General features: G+C 37.9%; 1 protein-coding gene across 3 annotated transcripts; it reads left to right on the forward strand.

Moving 5' to 3' along the window:
- The first annotated feature begins 337 nt into the window (after window positions 1–337).
- Window positions 338–18085, forward strand: LOC141444928 (uncharacterized). Of its 3 annotated transcripts, none has more exons than XM_074110701.1 (10): window positions 338–477; window positions 860–964; window positions 2291–2458; window positions 2586–2658; window positions 3513–3631; window positions 6971–7037; window positions 7577–7711; window positions 8151–8209; window positions 9033–9087; window positions 13994–18085. In XM_074110701.1, the coding sequence occupies exons 2-10, from the start codon at window positions 861–863 to the stop codon at window positions 17393–17395; spliced, it is 4182 nt and encodes a 1393-aa protein (XP_073966802.1). In that variant the 5' UTR covers window positions 338–477; window position 860; the 3' UTR covers window positions 17396–18085. The 3 variants fall into 3 exon arrangements, with proteins under 3 accessions (XP_073966802.1, XP_073966803.1, XP_073966804.1); XM_074110702.1 differs by lacking the exon at window positions 338–477 and adding an exon at window positions 495–608; XM_074110703.1 differs by lacking the exons at window positions 338–477; window positions 860–964; window positions 2291–2458; window positions 2586–2658; window positions 3513–3631 and adding an exon at window positions 4233–4588.
- Window positions 18086–19195: the final 1110 nt, after the last annotated feature.

The raw sequence follows: 19195 nt of genomic DNA on the forward strand, positions 1-19195 counted from the left end.
GTAAATAATGTTATTTCTTTCTTCTTTATCCTTTTGAACAGCTAGTTTAATAAATAAAGTGTTTTAATACATTTTACTACCTTATTTTTACATGTTTCGTCATCAAAGTTTAGGTAATGTTAGTTGTAAATTCTTTGCTTTCTGCTAAGAGACTGGTATTTAAGCCAAAGTTTAAGCTTAATAAAATAAATCTGGATTAATACTATAAATTAAATTATTTATATTATATTTACATACCTACAGACTATTTATAAATAAATACCGTACAATTTTGGTATTGTATGTAGTGACGGCTATTCTTACCGTTATTCAAAAATTTCAAACCGAGTTTTTTTTGTACTTACTTGGCAACAAACAAAGAAAGAAGAAGCGAAACGCTCAAACGCCAAAGAGGTTGTCGTCTCGTCTTACCTTTCATTGTTTTCTTGCCGGTCTTACATTGTTTTTCAGTGTTTTCAATATTTGACATTGAAATTGGTAAGTTTCATAAATTTATTATAAGCGACATTTTACTGAAAGAATATTTTTTTACGTTATCCGTTGCCGTTAGCGTACAATTATCAAGATAAATTGATTTGCACACATGGTCCTTAACTTCATTAAGTGTGGTAACGTCTTTATTTTTGATAACAAGTTTATAAATGAATTAAAATCGCCGGTGTTAGCTTTTTCAGCAAATTCACTTTTTATTGAGGCGCCAATTGCTGAACATTCATGGTCATTTCGTTTGCGTAGTTCTATTACTTTATAAAAACAGGTTTTATTATAACCCAACTTGAGGCCTTATGCCCTTTGAGCACATTGTATTTTTTTTTCTTCCTGGACTTGTCAAGTAAAGTATCTTCTGATTTGTATTCAGCATGATGGCAGCAAGGGGAAAGGGATGCAGTCAAGACTGGGATCCCATGAGAGACGACTATGACAACTCAACATATGACCGGCAATATCCAGATGATAATTCAAGGTAGGTTTGACAAATATATTGCAGTAGGTAGCTGCTAAATATATATTTTTTTTAAGTAAATAATAGTTGCCATCTCATTAATACTAAAACCTTCAATGCATGGTTAGAATATATGAAGAAATAAAACTATCCATGTATTTATTTTTCTATGGAACTTTATTCACACAGGTAGTAAAATTAACCTCCTACAGCCCAGTGTCCTTTATATAGGTCTTATTGTAATTTGATATTGAACTCTCTTAAGTGACTAAGTTTCATGTTCATAAAACAAAAAATTGACTTGGGTTGCAAGACGGACACAACTCTGACACTGGCAAAGTGTGTTGACTCAAGCCCTCTTGGAAAAAAAACTTTTTACTTCCCTTCCCTTTTTACTCCAGCTTCATTGATTTTGTTTAGGCTATGCATTGCCAGTCTGTCAGTATATTAACTTTGTGTGCAAAAATATATAACATTCAATAAAATAGCCACTTAAGAATTGATGTAAATAACATTTAAACACATACATAAATAATAGACAGAAAATGACATGTTTCTGTTTTTTTTATTACTACCCAATCAGACCAGGGATTGTTCAATCGTCATCAAAATAGTAAGTATTTTTATATGGTAGGTACTTGGGTAATTTTTGGTAATAATTTATGGTTATTTGTCAACCTTTTTTAAGATTATTCAAGATTAATATTTTATATCTAAGTCTGATAAAATACTCAAGGGTGAGAGAATGAGAGAGCTAGAGAGGGGACTACTGATCAAGAACCATTGCTTTGCGGTTTGATCAGTAATTGTATAATAAAATCATGAATGAAAATGTTTGTACTTTTTTTCAAACAATAAACAGGACTGGCATCATGTCTGGCACCAGTCACATAAAATAACTTTTAAATTTTTATTATTATATTATTATATTTAGCCTATAACTGTGTCCCACTGCTGGGCAAAGGCCTCTCCTCTTGAGTTCCACATCTCCCTATCCAGAGCTATATTTGGCCACTCACTCAATTCCGCGTCCAGGTCATCTCGCCATCTCCGCCTCGGCCTGCCTTGCCGTCGGTGCCCGTCATGTGGTACCCACCATGTGGCTTTGTGCGCCCATCTTTGTGGGTGCATCCGGCAGACATGCCCGGCCCAGTCCCACTTAAGTTTGGCGGTCGCTTTTCCAACATCAGCTATTCGAGTCTTGGAGCGCAATGTGGTGTTCCGGATACGATCAGTCCTTTTTGCCCCGAATATGCTGCGCTCCATAGCTCGTTGGCAAATCTTCAGTCTGGATTTCTGATTCTCAGAACTAACTTTTAAATTAAATGCCTTATTTATTTATTCCAGTAACCTTGTCAACCTGGACCATTGCCGACTTTACATAACAAATATCCCCAAAGGCTTGAACAACGAAGGCATCCAGACTGTCTTCTCCAAGTATGGTACTCTGACTGAAGCATTTGTTAGTGGAAACCCCGAGAAGCGGTACGGCTTAGTCGCATTTGAAACACCAGGGTAAGTGAATTTTTTTACATAAATCTGACCAAAAATATCTACCATACCCAAAAAAATGTCCTAAAACTAAAATGTACTTGTATCAAAGGCTTCATATTGTATATCAAAACAAAGTTTTTTTTTTTAGGGAGGCTAAACTTGCCATGATGAAATTGAATAGAACTGAGCCACTACGACTAAGTATAAGCATAGCCCATAAGGTAAGTGTTTAAATAACTCGCACATTTAGTATGAAACCGACGCAACTAAAAATGATTTTAAAACTCAATCATGTTTTGTTTTATACAAAATTTATTTTTGTAATGTTATGTGAATATTTTGAATTGTGTTGGTATCATTCTAAAGGTGCAAACTGATTTACTGATTTGAGTGTTCCTAATACTGAAAAGATTAAATAATTTATGATAATTGATAACATTATCACCACCTATAATAAATAAAAAATGTACTTCTTAACCTTTGCCTTTGTACTTTTTATTATAATTTTATTTGTTAATTTCATGTGATTTTATGTACAAAAAAGAGTTTACAATACAATACAATACTATTACAACAACTACACTACACTGACATGTTGCTCTGATCTGATGATGAACTCTGGTTGAGTTTAAAACGCGTCAGCGGAGTGTGGGTTTTGTGATGTAGCAAGGTGCTGGTGCAAACTTAACTTAAATTTAGAAATCCCGTGGCATCCAAAATCTTTGCTAAATGTCAAGCTTTGATTTAAAAAAAAAAGAAAATATAGTCAAAATACCTTATTCCTGCACCCACCATAGCACATAAATATATTTTTTTTGCTAAGCATTGGCTGTATGTGTATACCTGTGATTTCACATATGTCCAGGTCCTAGCTCTGGGATATGGTAAATTTATGGTTTGTCAAGCAGTCAGCATCAAAAGTAGCAGATCACGTTTTTACACTCTTGCATTGACACATTGACAGTCTTGCATGGCGTTTAACAGTACGTGGCTATAAAACGACAGTAGGTACGAAAGTGTATACCTACTTTTGATGCTGACTGTACCGTATCAAGTGGCGATTTTTTTTCCTTAGGCCAAAAATCAACAAAGGGATAGCCGCGACCGCGTTACAAGTGGTCAAAGGGATCGGGATTCACGAAGCTACAGGGAAGATTCTGGCAGTGTTGCGAGTCGATCTAATAATAATATAAGGTATATAAACTCAATTAAAATTTATTTATACCTAAAATAACTACTTATAAAATAAAATAATCAAGTCAGCACAGAAACCCCCACCAGAAAACACCTAGTATGCACAGCCTTCCTCTTCCTTTATACTTATATCAATTGACTAAAATGTTATACCTACCTGAAGACACTTTCACAATGAAACCGAACTGATTCTAAATACACCATATAATTTTTAAATCCACCAATCAGTTAAGCTGTTCAGCGGTCCAAAGTATTAGGAATAGGTAAATAGAAGACACTTCTGACACGAGAAATGTGATCCCTTCTTTTTGGCGCTTTCTCGTATAGTTGCCCCACACGTGTGAAATGCGCGGCAGTATTCGCGGTCACAAACTATACAGCGAGAGAACTACCGTTCGCGGTTTTTCCCGTCAATCCAGTCATATTCCATTACATGAACGCTTCGTTCACGGCAGCGTAATCATTACACTACACTGCGTTAGCCAATCGTGCGGACCCGGCATAATAATGCTAAAAGTGGCTGTATGTAAAGCTTGCTCTATAGCCATGCTGTAAAAAAAAAACATTCAGCGCCGCCATAACAAGTGGGTCATACCAGCCAATAAGGGCTCTTTGTTTAAAAGGAAGTAATTTCTCATTCGCTTGCAGCGCTGCAGCGCTTTTGTGTGGGCTTCATGATTTCCGGTATTATGGCCGTCTTCCGTCTTCTTGTGATAACAGCGCGTTGTGCTTACTTATGCAAGGCAAGTTTCCTCGTGCAAGTTGTACTTGAAATTCGAACCAACGATTGTGCTAAGTTAACGTTGAAGAAATAGACCGTGTGTTCAGTTTTTTATTGTATCTTCGTTGGTCAAATTCAGTGAAGAGACGAATAATACAAATATAACTACGAAGTGTTTACCGCGTCATGCTTTTGAACAAGTATTTTTCGTCGATCGAACCAGTTGAAGCTGAGAAGTAAGTTGATAGAATTGTAAACAATATTTTGTTTACGTTGTAAAAATCATTCTCAACAATTATTGGTTTCTTTAAATTTTAAGACATTCCTTTGTATAGAAAGTAAATAATTGCGTGAGAATTTGTATCTATAATTTACGTCGTGTTCATTCTGTTTTATAAATGTGATTGTGAAGAAGTGTTGTTCTTTTTTCTGTTGAGTACTAAAATAAAATGAATGTCGAATCTTCATCTTGAAATTTTAGATTTACAGAGTGCACTATGTCTGTGTCTGGTTACTTGCATTTGTGTATTTTATTTAACCTCTAATCTAAAGTTTATTAGTTGCTAGTTACTATCGAAAAATGCGGTATAGTTTGCGAGGGTTAAAGGCGCAATGTTTTTACTTGTTTTAGTGTTAAAATGTAGGCCAGTGATAATCTCTATTTTTTTGCGTATAACACCTGAGAGCGTAATTAATAAATTTTTAGTACATATATATACCTACCAACCAATTAGTTCCGTAATAGTTATTTATGATACAAAAAGGGCGGAAAGTAGGCAATTCCCAACGAGTGACGGAGAACTTGAAACACGAGCGAAGCGAGTGTTTTGAGCCGGCACGAGTTGTGAATTTCCTTTTTTCGACACGTATATCATACAACGTTTTACAATGCATTAAGCGAGGAAAAAAATCGAGGCAGTGACTACATCATTTATTTGCTATACTTCTTTTACTACAGTAGCAGGCAGTTGACATACATACCGACATGCACGCCAAACCAAAATCGTTAACGTATACACTTTATTAAACCACTTTTCATAACAATCATTGACTCAGAAGATTAGAACAGCTACAGCTACTAATGATAGGTAAAGGAGACTGTTTTAGTATTGTGTTTTTTTATGATTAATTATTAGCCCTTGTTGCTTGCCATTTTCCACACTTATATTGGCTAGTCCTTATCTCCTGCACGCTCCTATAATGCTAAATATCAGTGCAACCCGAGAATAAATGAGAATAAATCCGTGTAATAGTTAATTATCATCAAGTATATTTTTTATATTATGTATCTAATCTACCAGCTATTAACAAAAAGTTACCGTAAATCTGAGATTGTTTAGCTTTGGAACTGTAAATAATTCAAAATTGGTTCACTAATTCTAATAGATAAAAGCAAATAAATAAGAATAAGACGTACCGGTAGATGTTATAGTATCCATGTGTGTAGAAGTAGAATTATTCTATCAATTTACAATGTTTATTAACTTAGGTATGTATATTATAGTTCACGTATTTCAGCATTGAGTTTGTCACTGACAATATGTGCTTTGTGGAGGACGTAAGGCGGCGTAAAGTCAGATATAAATTCATCATTTGAACTCTTCATTTTTATTTACTTATCAAAATTAATTCACCGGACTGAACTCATGAACATTACTTTAGCGGGGTTTCATGACAGGCGCGAACGGGTAACCATGATTGGTTCGTGCTACGTCGTGCGCGCGCACTGGAAGCTCATTGGTTAACTTTCGAGTGCGCGCGCTTGACGTCGCACGGTCCGAATTGGACTCAAGAATTTATTTCCTTTTTTTTCATAACTTTAGACGGAATTAAAATACGAGTTTACATGAAATAAAAATTAATGTTCTCTTTTCTGTCGCGTTTAATCTGTATTATCTTATCAGTAAATATTCAGTTGGTGGCATCAAACGTTTTGTTATTTGTTCAAAGCCTAACTATAACAACTCTTTAGACTTATTTTTTGAACGATAGTTTGGGCATCATTTGGCTATTTAAAAAGTTACTTTACCGCACAAGTGCGGAAAGTAAAATACATACAACTTTTCTGCACACTTGTGTATGCATGCAGGAATCACTAATTTTCTATGGATATGTTGACCCACGTCAAGAGGCACTTTCTGAGCACGTACATGCATTGTAAAATAACAAATGGTATTTTAAATTTTTGTAAGAAAAAATCTTTGCAATAAACGACTAATATACTAATACACTAATAAAATGATCACAGCTTTTGATAAAGAATGTTGTGTTCAAACTTGTCAGGCATTTTTTTCTACTTTAGGCTTAGAACTTTTCAGCCGCCCCTTGTAGATATAAAACATATACTTAAGTTAGAACTTTTCAGCCGCCCCTCGTAGCGCAGGGCTGGTAGCTACAGTGCAAGGTCTACAAAGTAGATCTTGATGTCTACATTATTTATTTATTTATTTTGTCTCATTTCTTTTAATAATTACATATTCTGCTGATTGAAGTAAAAAAATAGCCTTAAATTTGGCAGGGATCCTTATCATATGGTATATTTATTTAACTTCATGACCAGTCATGACATTTACAGACATGAGGTTAAATGAATAAACAGTTTTAATAAAATTCTGCAGGAAACAGGAGGATTTGGCGAACGGTGATAACATGGAAGACCTGATTGACGATGATGCTATGGTGGTGGTAAGTAATTGCCAATTGGCATTAATTCAGAACCCCTATCTATGAATATACATCCTACACCCACTAGTGAAGTCACTTTAACAAGCTATGCTTGGAGTTGAAGAATAGAATAGAACCCAAGAAAAAATGTCTGACACAAAACTAAGGTCATCAACTTAGCTCAGAGAATATTTAGCAAGTTGAAGTGGCTGTGGACTGGCCATATCTGGTGAAGTACCGACAATTGGTTGAGTAAACAAGTTTTTGAGTGGAGGCCATGTCTAGGCAAGTGTGTAGGACACCCTTCGGCCATTTGGAGTGATGATCTGCAAAAATAGATGCGTCGAAGCTGGATGCGTCCGAACCGAGGACAGGGCGCAATGACGGCTATTGAGGGAGGCCTATATCCAGCAGTGGACTGCTATAGGCTGATGATGACGATATTTTAAGCTGTTTCCTCTAATAAAAAAATATGGTAAATGCCATTTCTCCTGTCTCTCGTAAAAAAAATCAAGTAGTGGCAGGTGGCTACCCTACCCTAACGTAACTTTATTGGCCAGGGTCTGAACAACTCCCTGGATCCAGACACCAGTCTGGAGCTGGAGAACCTCCGCTTAGAACACCTGAAGCTGCAGGAGGCGCAGGTGCTGTGCAAGCATCGCATGCTACTACTGAAGCAGGCAGAGAAGAAGTCTGTGAGTACCTTTAGCGTTATTCCATCTCGGTTTTCTTGTACCTTTCACCAGGTACAGTCACCAGCACTAGTATCTGACATAATAAAACATGCATATATTTCCAGGACCGGTAGAATGTGTCAGATATTTTGACATGCTCCGCTGTGGCAGATATTAATGCAATATTTGGAGCATCCAAATATATCAGCTACATCCTACCAACCCTAGAAATAGCCGTAGGTATCAGATATTTATGCACTCTTTATTGTGTCAGATATTGGTGCTAGTGATTTTACAGCCCATGGCACGTAGTGTAAAGCTGACTATTAAATTTCTTTCAAGTTTAGTTCAGCATAAATATGGCCTTCTTATGGTCGTTTTTCTTTTTGTGTGGCATCAGAAATACAGTTACTTGCCCTGGCTACTTAGTACATCAATAGATTTGTTTTTTTTATTCCAGTCTTCGACCAGCCGCTGCATTCTGCCTAACGGGCGTATCGTGGTCCGGAACGTGGAGAAGTAAGTTTCATTACATATGGTTTGATTCAGACTTAAAATAACAATGTTATGAAACCCCACCCAGCTGGTATTGGAAACCTGGAGATAGACACGTAATATACGTAAATATATGGACTCTGTCTACAATAAACTGTTTTTTTTTATAAGAGCATAAATAAATGATTTGTATTTGTATAAAGGTGATGGGAATAGTTCATTCTAGTACAGTTTCAGGAACTAAGTACATCATTTTTTATAGTACTAAGTACAGTCAGCAGCAAAAGTGAATGAGCGGTTACGGTGCTTAAAATTATCTACCTACACACAACTACTGCCAAGGTATGAGAGTGGTAAGATCATTTTGAGCACCACAACCACACATCCACTTCTGCTGACTGTATGTGTACTACACAAATCTACCAGTTATGTTTTTTACAAGCTTTTATTTAGTTTCACCTGACCTGTTGTCTGTCTGTGTCTCTGTCTGTAATCAAATCTTGCAAGTTAAATTCAACCAACTTCCAGTAGTTGGATTGACTTGAAATTTGGTATACTTGTGTAAATTGCGTGACAATACAATAATCTGGTAGTGACATCGTGGTAGTCTGGCCAGGATCGTCTCCACAGATCGGAACTCTTCAATGGCTAATGGCATTGACTTGAAATTTGGTATGCAAATGTAGTTTGGGTGACAATACAAGTACAAGGACAACAAAAAGTACAGTCAGCAAAAAAATCTTGTATTAAAAATTATTTTTTTACCAAAAACTTATTTAGTTAAAACAATATTTTACTTAAATGCTATAAAAAGTACAGTTGTTATAGTATAACGTTTTATCCGCAGGTCAGAGGCGGGGCGTGATGGGGACGCTAGTTTCGGCACGGGCGCTGGCGATTCGGTAAGTTTAGTCCCGCATTTTATACGAGCAAAGCATAAGTTTCATAAAACATTTATTTCGCTATTTTTATATTTATTTTACGATTTATTGACACTAATTTTCTTAAATATATTGTTACTAGAACACATTGAAAAAAAAAACGGATAGGCTGGGTCTGGGAATTGACCCAAGGTTTTCGTTATTTCATGCGTGCTTCACAATATACATACAGTCATCGTCAGATGTATCAAGCGAGCAAAGGTAGCCAAATATATCTGAACACGCTGTTAAGCCCTTAAGGCGGGGAACACACGAGCGGTGCGGCACGGACCGCTCGTCTGCGCGGCGAGGCGGATGTGCTGCGGATCACCCACCCACCACCATCTTCTTTATACCATGTTTGAGCAAATAAACTCTGTTCTAAAGTGGACTCCGCGGCGATTTGGTCGTTTCTAACACCGACATAAGTGATCAAGATATTAGGGTCATGTCGGTCATCTCATCCATGTTGGTTTCGGTAAAATATCGTTTGTGCTGTACCGCTCATCCGCGCGTCGCACCGGTCAAGCGGCAACGTAAGCCCGCTCTCGGCGGATTACCTACATCGTGATAAAAAAAAAAACAATTCGCTCGACCGCATGCCGCCGCGGTAAGCGGTGCCGCGCCGCTCCGTGTGGTCCTCCCCTAAGGCTCTATGTAGCGAACTCATAGCGCGTTTGCGGCGAATTAAATGTGATGAGATGAGGCTGCAAATTTGGTTTTTCACACGTTAAGCATAAAGGAGGGTTGCTAGATATTCTGCTTTATTTTGTCTGCATGGCCATCTTTTTTTTGTTGCTTTGTCGATTTTACATTAAGTATGGTATGGTTTAGCTCGTCAATGAGGGCTATCGTTTTTTGTCTTTCTAGATGGCGCTACTGTTGCGTGAGGTTTTTAAGTGTGGCTCTCAAAGACTGTTATTACGGGCGAGAAAACTAAAGTTTGGATTAAAATCATATTTAATAGGCTTAAAACCGTGCCATAAAAATATCGAGCAACCACAGTGTTGCGTAGTCTCGTTTTGTTCGGAAAAAAAGGGAGGAGAAAAGTTTTCGAAAGACTAAACTGTCTCAAAACACAGACATTCGTTGGCCCGTAACGCATAATTGCCATAATTAATTTCAGGTAATGCAAAATATTCACAAAATTATTCTAATTATAAATAAACCTGCGTAGCTCACCCAAAAACTATGAGATTTGACATTTCGGAGACTTCACGCTACACTAGCGCCTCTAGCGGCGAATTCATACGCGATAGCCCTCATTACTTTCGCATCACGCTTTTGAAAAGGCGGAAAATGCTCTATGGCAGCCAGTTTAAATTGACATAGACAATTTTCGAACTTTCCTGTTTTTCAATTTGGTGATTTTGGGTGACAGTTACGCCACTGACGGTTACATTCAAATGGTCACCTTCTAAATTACTGTGCGTTGAACATTAAATATCGGATTAAGGAAAGTGGGCTTGATATTGCCATTTTGAGGTGATAAAGGGACTTTGAGGCTGCTTGTCGATCAAATTCGGTCGAAAGATCGTCGGGGATAGAACAATTCCGCTTAACGGGTATGGATAACTCCACAAATTGAGTCAGTTTCCAATTTTTGCTCCGAATTCGTTGAAATAAAAAAAATATGATGTTCTATCTGTAAAACTACTCAGTGCTAGTGTTGTGAAAAACGCTCGTTTCGACGCTTAAAGACTCGAACCTTACAGAGTCGAGGCTTAACGACTCAAAGGCCGCAAAGACGGTTTTTTAGGTTTCCGTAGCCAAAATGGCAAAAACGGCACCCTTATAGTTTCGCCATGTCTGTCTGTCTGTCCGCGGCTTTGCTCAGGGGCTATCAATGCTATAAAGCTGTAATTTTAAACGAATATATAGTAAACTATGCCGGCAAAATGGTACAATAATAAATTTAAAATACATTTTTGTTTTCGAGTACCGGGAGGTATAGACGACTCTAGGCGTAAAGTGGGTGTGTTTTTTTTTTCTCATCCAATTTTGTAGTGTGGGGTATCATTGGATAGGTCTTTTAAAACCATTAGGGGATTGCTAAATTATTAGTGGTTTAAGAGTAAATAGCAGCCTAAGGTATAAAATATACCTAAACTTGGAATATTCCGTACAAAATACGAAATCCTTGGAAAAATATTACTTAATTTTTTCGTAATGGCTACGGAATCCTATTTCGGGCGTGTCCGACACGCTCTTGGCCGGTTTTGCATCCACGCATAAAATAAGCCAATTCAATTCTCAAATGTAGTCGAGTCTTTAAGACTCTGGAGTCTTAAGAGTTCGAGTCTTTTAGCCTCGAAATGAGCGCTACCGGCTTCGGTAGCCGAATATCACTGATTTGAACAACGCATAGTCACATACGCAATGGGCATTGGTGTCCATTGAGTCTTTTTTTTTTCAACTGGATGGCAAACGAGCAAGTGGGTCTCCTGATGATAAGAGATCACCACCACCCATAGACACCTGCAACACCAGGGGATTGCAGATGCGTTGCCAACCTAGATGGGATACCTCAAGTGCCTGTAATTTCACCGGCTGTCTTACTCTCCACGCCGAAACACAACAGTGCAAGCACTGCTGTTTCACGGCAGGATTAGCGAGCAAGATAGCGAGCAAAAAATGCTGGGTCTATTCCAGGGTAGGCAGGCAGCGCGCCACCAGCTGCCTACCTTGCTGCTTAGTTAATGCACGCCATAGCAACAAAAGAGACACCACCTAGTACAAGCAAGTGGTATCACCCTAATACAAGCTATTTTTCTTTTCTTCGATTTTCCATTAAATGCCACCAGTGAGAACACAAATAACACTACGTATTGCCATCTAGTAAGAGACTAAGGATACGGTACACTGACAACAACCAACAAGCTCACCAACAGCCTAGACGAGTAGAGATAAGCATGATGTCTCTGTCTTATTTACGTCGTTAGAAGAGAATGGCATGTTTCTCTCAAATAGTTTCGACGAATGTGTGCAAGCGCGGGGCAAGCCCAGCAAGCGCATTCCGGTTATTCATTCGCCTTCTAGCGTCATAATTGCAAAACACTACGAAAGCCTCATAGCTAAAATGTAGCCTATACTGTCGTATTCTCAATTTATTTATGCCACTGTTGTGTTTAACTATAAAAAATACAAACTGAGACATGGATGCACAGAAAAACCAGAAAAGGAGACCAGCACTGGGAATCGAACCCAGGTCCTCAGCATTCCGTGCTGCGTGCTATAACCCCTACACCACTGCTGGACACGAATCTAGACACGAATTTTTCCTATGCATACATATCTCAGTTTGCTTATCTCTCTCTACTATGCTACTTAAGCAGCAGCACTAGCTACATCTATGTTGCGTCGACAGACGTCACATTTTTTCGGAACTAACCGATATGGTTTCACGGGATAACCGTAAAAGTACAAATTTGGAGTTGAAATAAAAAATACAAAAAGACTCCAAAAAACCAATCATAATTTAACTATAAAGGTGATTTTCCACCGGCGAGGCGAGACGAGAATTGAAATTTGTATGCATTCTCGCGCGCCCGCCGCGGGCGTCGGCATACAAATTTCAATTCTCGTCTCACCCCGCCTCGTCTCGCCTAGCAGGTGGAAAATCACCTTCAGAGTGGAGTTATTATTATTAGACAAGTAGACAAATTCACTAGTACCTAAAGCCCGGAGGTAGGTATCTTAACTAAATTGGATCCTGGGGTCCGAAATTGCTGACGCTGCCACGACAAAAACATGCAACTCTCTTGAAGAGGTTTGCGTACTATTGAATATCTTAATGATTAGTTTTTTTTTTATGTGCCCCCATGTTTTACATTCACATTCGTTGTAGATTTTTCTGTTGTCTACAAGTTATGAATAATTTAAAGGTATATTTTTTTTTATACATTATATACTTCATTTGGCCAAAAAGTTAATTGCCTGTTTATTTCTATCAATGATCTAAACTATCTGTTGAAGTAAACGTAAATCAAGAAAAACACTGCAAATGCAAGTCAAACTGTTCAGATTCTGTAACAAATGAATTGGTTACAGCTTATGGGTTTGATTACCTACTAAATTACTCTTAGAAATGATAACTCTACACTTAACTTACTTTTACAAATAAATAAACTCTGGAAAGTTGTACGCTCCATCCATCACCGATGCGTTTACTAACTATATTTCGATGGCTCAAATACCATGGGACAATTGACACTAATTGACCTTCCCAAACTAAGCTTGTACTATGGGTACTAAGAAACGAATATTAAAAGTATTAAACGTCCAAGACCCCAGAACAAACCTTCGTATTATTCATACAAATATCTGCCCCTACCGGCAATCGAACTCTGGAACTGAAGCTTCATAGTCAGGTCCTCTAACCACTTAGCTATCCGGTCGTGAAAATGCTATTACCTGTCACATGTTTACCGATTGGCGAATACGTACAGTCACCAGCATTAATATCTGCCATAGCGGAGCGTGCAAAAGTATCTGACACGTCCTTCCGGTCCTAGAAATAGAGTTGTATCAGATATTTATGCACGCTTGTCTTATCAGATATTGGTGCTGGTGACTGTACACCTTCAGTCACCTTCGTGTTATGCAGACGTAGGTACTTCCGAAATTTGAATCTCACAGTCAACCTGCCTGCCCGTAAATGCCTAGTGATAGTCGTTTTTGAGTGCGAGTGAAATGTACAATGCGTCTTATCCTCAAATTACGCAGTGTACAAGTTTTGATTTTAGAGGTTGCGGTTCTATCTGAAGGTCTAAATTTTCCGCGGCTCCTATCCTGTGCATGGCTTGGTCTGGAATCCTGCAGTACTGAAAGCGTCATGTAGCTAGTACTGTTAATATCGTTTTATCGATACCGGCCAATTTTTCAACAGAACGCGAGAGATACCGTGTGCAGTTGCAAGGGCAAGATCAAGTGCTCCTGGGACGGCAGTTCCGACGACGATAGCTCTACAGCGTCCACTTGCGTTCTGTACTCTGAAGATAAGAGCCGAAAGACGGGAACGATTGACAGACGGAATTCAGATAAGTCCTGTAGCAAATATACAGATAGTAAAAAATCTGAGGGTAGTAAGACAGAGTTTAGCAGCAAGATTGCAGAGAGTAAAACTACTTACAGTGAAACAGCTGGTAAAGTTACAGAGAGAACCAAGAAGTCGGATTATAGTAAGACGAGTACAAGTCAGAGAATAGGAAAACATAAGTCTAAATTAGGAAGCGATATGAGTATGAAATACAGCGATTTTTACAGCGACAGTGAAGACGAGGCAGACGAGACTAACCGACTAATACAACTTAGAAATTCTGACTATCTTGATATTGTAGAAGACCCTTTGAAAATAGTTATAGCGCTAGCCGGTTATCCTAAATCGAAGATGCGGTTAAGGCAAATGGAACTCTTCCAAAGATGCCTCGCCGAAGTAATGGATATGCAGTTCAAAGCAGGACTAATGAAAAAGACTCCAACATTCCTCGACTATTACTTGAATAGAGGTGCAATAGTTTGCATTTGCAAGGATATTGACACTAGGAACTGGATGGTTAGAATATCCCCAGGGTTACAAGAACGTATGTGTACAAACCTTATCCTTCTCAAGTCGAAAGTAAAGAGGTTATGTTTAGCTATCCTAAAGATTCCTAGCACTTGCTGGCCTGCTACAGCGCAGGACGCATTTAAGTTGTTGCAGTATTTCAACCCGACTTTAAAGACAGAGTTATGGAAGGTGTACGCCGAGAAAAAAGTCAATGGCGTCGAATGCACTTCTTTCTTGATCGACCGTGTCTCCGGAGAAATCATTAGGGGCCCCACCTTTAAGAATATTATTGATTACGATCAGATGGAATTCGAACTCTACGGGTACACGGAAATTTACTACGAGTGCTTAGTTTCCGATATGGAGGAGGACCTGCGAAGCGTCTCGTCCAGAGTAAAACTGCTGCAGGAGTTGCGATCCCAAGGAGATACGCCTAGAAATATATCAGATTGCAGCTTACAAAAACAAACTTCTATTCCGGAGGAAAAAGAAGAAAAAACACAAGAATTTTCTCAAGAAGATAATATCACGGAAAAAGAACTTGCGACAGAATTGGAACACAATCTACAGAGTGACGTTTTGATGAAATTAAAGGATGTCAAATACATTAGTGAGAAAGATGAGGTCATTGTCTGGCCGACTGAAACTAGTAATTATGGCGCAACTAGTGACAAAATAGATCAAACGAATGTACAGGAATTCGGTACTGAGGATCCTTTAACTGCAACAGATTCTGCTGTACCTGGTTCAGAGAAAACTGAATCTATAATGGAAAGTAATGAGAATTTAATCAGTAGAAGCAGTAATTTAAACATTGACAGTAATAGGGGAATAGCTTATCATAGGAGAACGAATTACTTACACGTCGAACACGAATTGAAAATTGCCATAACACTAGAAGGATACCCTCAAAATAAGTTAGAAGGAACACATATAAGAAGACTGAAGCATCTTTTCAAAGAGTATTTACACAAAGATATGAAACAGCAGCGCTTTGCTAACCTCATCATTCCAAAATTCCAAGACATTTACCTGTCTAATGGAGCCGTGATATATATTTGTGATAGCCTAGAAACTAAGGATTATCTTACTGAGGTTTTACCCAAATTCATTAATTCCACTGGGTGGAAACTTACCTTTAGAGACATTAAAAGTCTAGTCCGATATACGAGAATAGTTATGCGTCTGCCAAAAGATCATGCCAATGTTGAGTCCGTTGAGATATTGACAAAACTTCAGCTGAAATATCCTGGTTTGAAACCAGATTGTTGGAAGTACTATTCTGATGTCGCGGGGAAGCAGAAAAGGCAATTCGGAGTAGATCCTGAATCACTAGAAGTTATTAAAAGACCTGACTTCGATCCTTCATATGAAGGAGAGAAGCTAAGCTTTAGAATTATCGATAGACAGAAACGTGACGTTAGTTTTGACGAGAACAACCAAGATGATAATGACGAGGATAACGACAATAAGAAGCTAAAAGACAAAGTGCTGAAACTGTTCTACGTGCCTATCGAGGCAGACATGACGAATTATCCACTTACTAGAATCAGAACCAATCATTATTCCGACATGGTCGCTGACGACCTAAAGCTTTACGTAGGCCCAAATAATTACCCCGAATCTCGCATAGACGAGAACCTTTTCCACTCAATAAAGAAAACTTTAGAATACATCGTTTACAAAGCATTTGAAAATGGAGAAGTAAACGAAAACACAATTCCGAAACTCCACGATATGTACCTATTCGACGGCGTTATTTTCGTCATATGTCAGGACATGAATACGAGGCACTGGATTGATGAAGTCCTACCTCTTGCCAGTGCCAAATTGCAAATTAATCTCAAATCTACCGAGTTTCGCGGCGCTGTTGGCATCATCAGCATGGTTATAAAAACTTGCTTGGACACCGATGAAGTTATATCTATTCTACAATCCAATAACCCAAGATTGCGAACTAAATACTGGAGAACTATCAGCAAGGTACGCACAAAGACTAAATTGGACGTAGTACTGCAGATAGACAAGCTTTCCGCACAGGTAATACGGAGCCCCAACTTTAACCAATTTGTGGGTGCCAACCCCGTACAATTCAAACTGGGACATCTCCAGTCTCTCATCCAACATCAAACAAGCATTGAAGAAGAAGCTGTTAAAAAACAATCCAAAAAATCAAAGAAATCCAGTGATAAGCCAAAAGTTGTGATGCAAGAATCAAAATACAGTATCTCAATTTTCGAAGAGTTGAAGAGCGAACTGAAGAGAGACTACCCGGAGCTTAAAATAAACGAATGGGATGTTTTGGAAACGCATAATGTACCGCATAAACTGGAACGCATGAACGACAAATCGATTATAACTGAGAAAGAAACAAAGTCTGCTGATGATAAGGTTTCCGAGCTAACTTCTGATCAAGACCCTGTAATCATAGAAGCTGACACTGAATACTTAAACACAAATCCCAAATTGTCTCCCACAGTGCAAGACGAAACTTGTAAAATGGTGGTAAAGATACCCAGCCAGATTCTTCCTGAGAACAAAGAAGATTTGAACCTTATTTTTGATCTGTTAGAAGACCAAAACCCTGGCTTGAATACAGAGTTATGGTATATTACGAATGATTTCGGAAACCATGAGAAAGGTAAATTTATTATTTCGATTGATAAGCAGTCGGCTAGCGTGATACGCAGTAAGAATTTTAGTCCCGTTGTAGCAGGACAAAGATTAAAGTTTCTCTTGTGAATAATTCAAATAAAAAGTTACCCTAAAACGTTACATTTGTTGTGTTTGACTAAGAAACCATTGTTTGAAAATGTTGATAGAATCAATGTGTTTCTATCATCTGGAAAATATCTTTAGTTAAGTTAGATTTACTCATATTGTTAAATAACTACTATACCATGTGATAAATTAAAAAAAAAACACTTGTGATAGTACCTACTAACAAATTCCCCTATTATTAAGTGGTTTAGTGTAAAAAATGTTCAGAATCTCGTAACGGGTTACAGTAGGATATTTTAGAATCCAAAGTTACTCATTCGAATTGATTTGTTAAAAGAGTCCCCCGTACGCTCGCATTGCTCGCATATGTAGTTTCGTTCTAATTTACAAGCAGCAGATCAAAACGCAACTTTGCAACTATAATGGGAGCAGCCATTACGATGCTTATATTTTCTCATACAAAACTTAAAATTCATGTGATTTTATTTTGTTACATTGAATACGAACGAAAACTAGTTATAAACATGAAAATAGATGCTCCCATCATAGTCGCCAAGTTTTATTTTGTTTCAGTGTGTTGTTTGTAAATTAAAACGAAACTACTTTTGTATGAAAATGCGATCAGCGGCGAGCGTACTGGCGACTCTTTAAGTTTTCTAAATTGAACTACGGTGGCGCACCTATCGCCTATCAAATTAATTCAAAATATTTGAGGCTCCACCAAGGAATCGGTCCACCCTCATAAAAGTTTTGCCTAAAGGTTGAATAATATAGATGTTTTGGCAGCTTTTCCAAGTGTTTTGTGATTTGACATTCCTGCTTAATATCCCCAGCTAATTTCATGTGAACATTGTTTGTAATAGTTTTTAGCATTTACATAAGTTTGTACGGTAGGTATATTTGTTTTTGACGATACTTTAGTTGTAACTTAATTATATTTCTCGTTTTACGTGTCAATTGTTGCGTTAATGTTAATTTTGTGTGTTGTAGTGTTTTTAATAAAGTGAATGATTATATTTGCTTTTTTTTAGTTTGCAGAGTAGTTTGAATCACAATCTACTGTATGAAGTTTTCGGTGTAAATGCTGTGCTATATAAATCATAATGTGCTAAGGAATGCCAACATGACGGCCGTTTTAACCTCGGTCAGTAGTTTTTAAGAATTCATGCCACATTTATTTTGTAAACGTCCCACAGCTGGTGACACACGTTTTATAATAATGGGTGTTAACAGGTTCACGATACCTCATTGCCTTGAGGCACATGTGCCTCATGGGTAGTTTCACTGTTACTTCCATGCGGCTTATGTGCCTCGTGGCAATGACGTTTCAAATTAATACAAAAGTTTAGAGCGTTTACTGTCATAATTACGAGGACGCATCGAAAGAAGGCTGGCAAACAGATTCAGGACTGTACAACTTTTAAATACCATATTCTAGCGTTTTAAATGATGTATCTAACAGAAATGTTGAAGAAATACAATGAGGCTAAATTCTCAAAAGCGTAGGAACTAGATGAGGTCGCCACTTAACTGGGCTATTGTTCTTTTCGAGGTCTATAAAAAAGTCACTTGTACATTTTAACAGGTTCCCTGTCTCATGAGGCACATCACATGTGCTTCATTGCCAGTGTAGATAATGCAGTTGTTCTTTCGATAATTAATACATTTTATTACTATATTATTTTTATTATTAACCATATTTTGATAACCAATGAAAATTACTATGGGGACGGGACATGTCCAACATTGCACATGGGCACATTGCTTCGGACAGGGAACCTGTAAGCATAATTTCTTCTATAGTAGAGTCATTCACGATGA

The sequence above is a fragment of the Choristoneura fumiferana genome, chromosome 30, assembly GCF_025370935.1.
Source record: "Choristoneura fumiferana chromosome 30, NRCan_CFum_1, whole genome shotgun sequence".
NCBI classification, from domain to species: Eukaryota; Metazoa; Arthropoda; class Insecta; order Lepidoptera; family Tortricidae; genus Choristoneura; species Choristoneura fumiferana.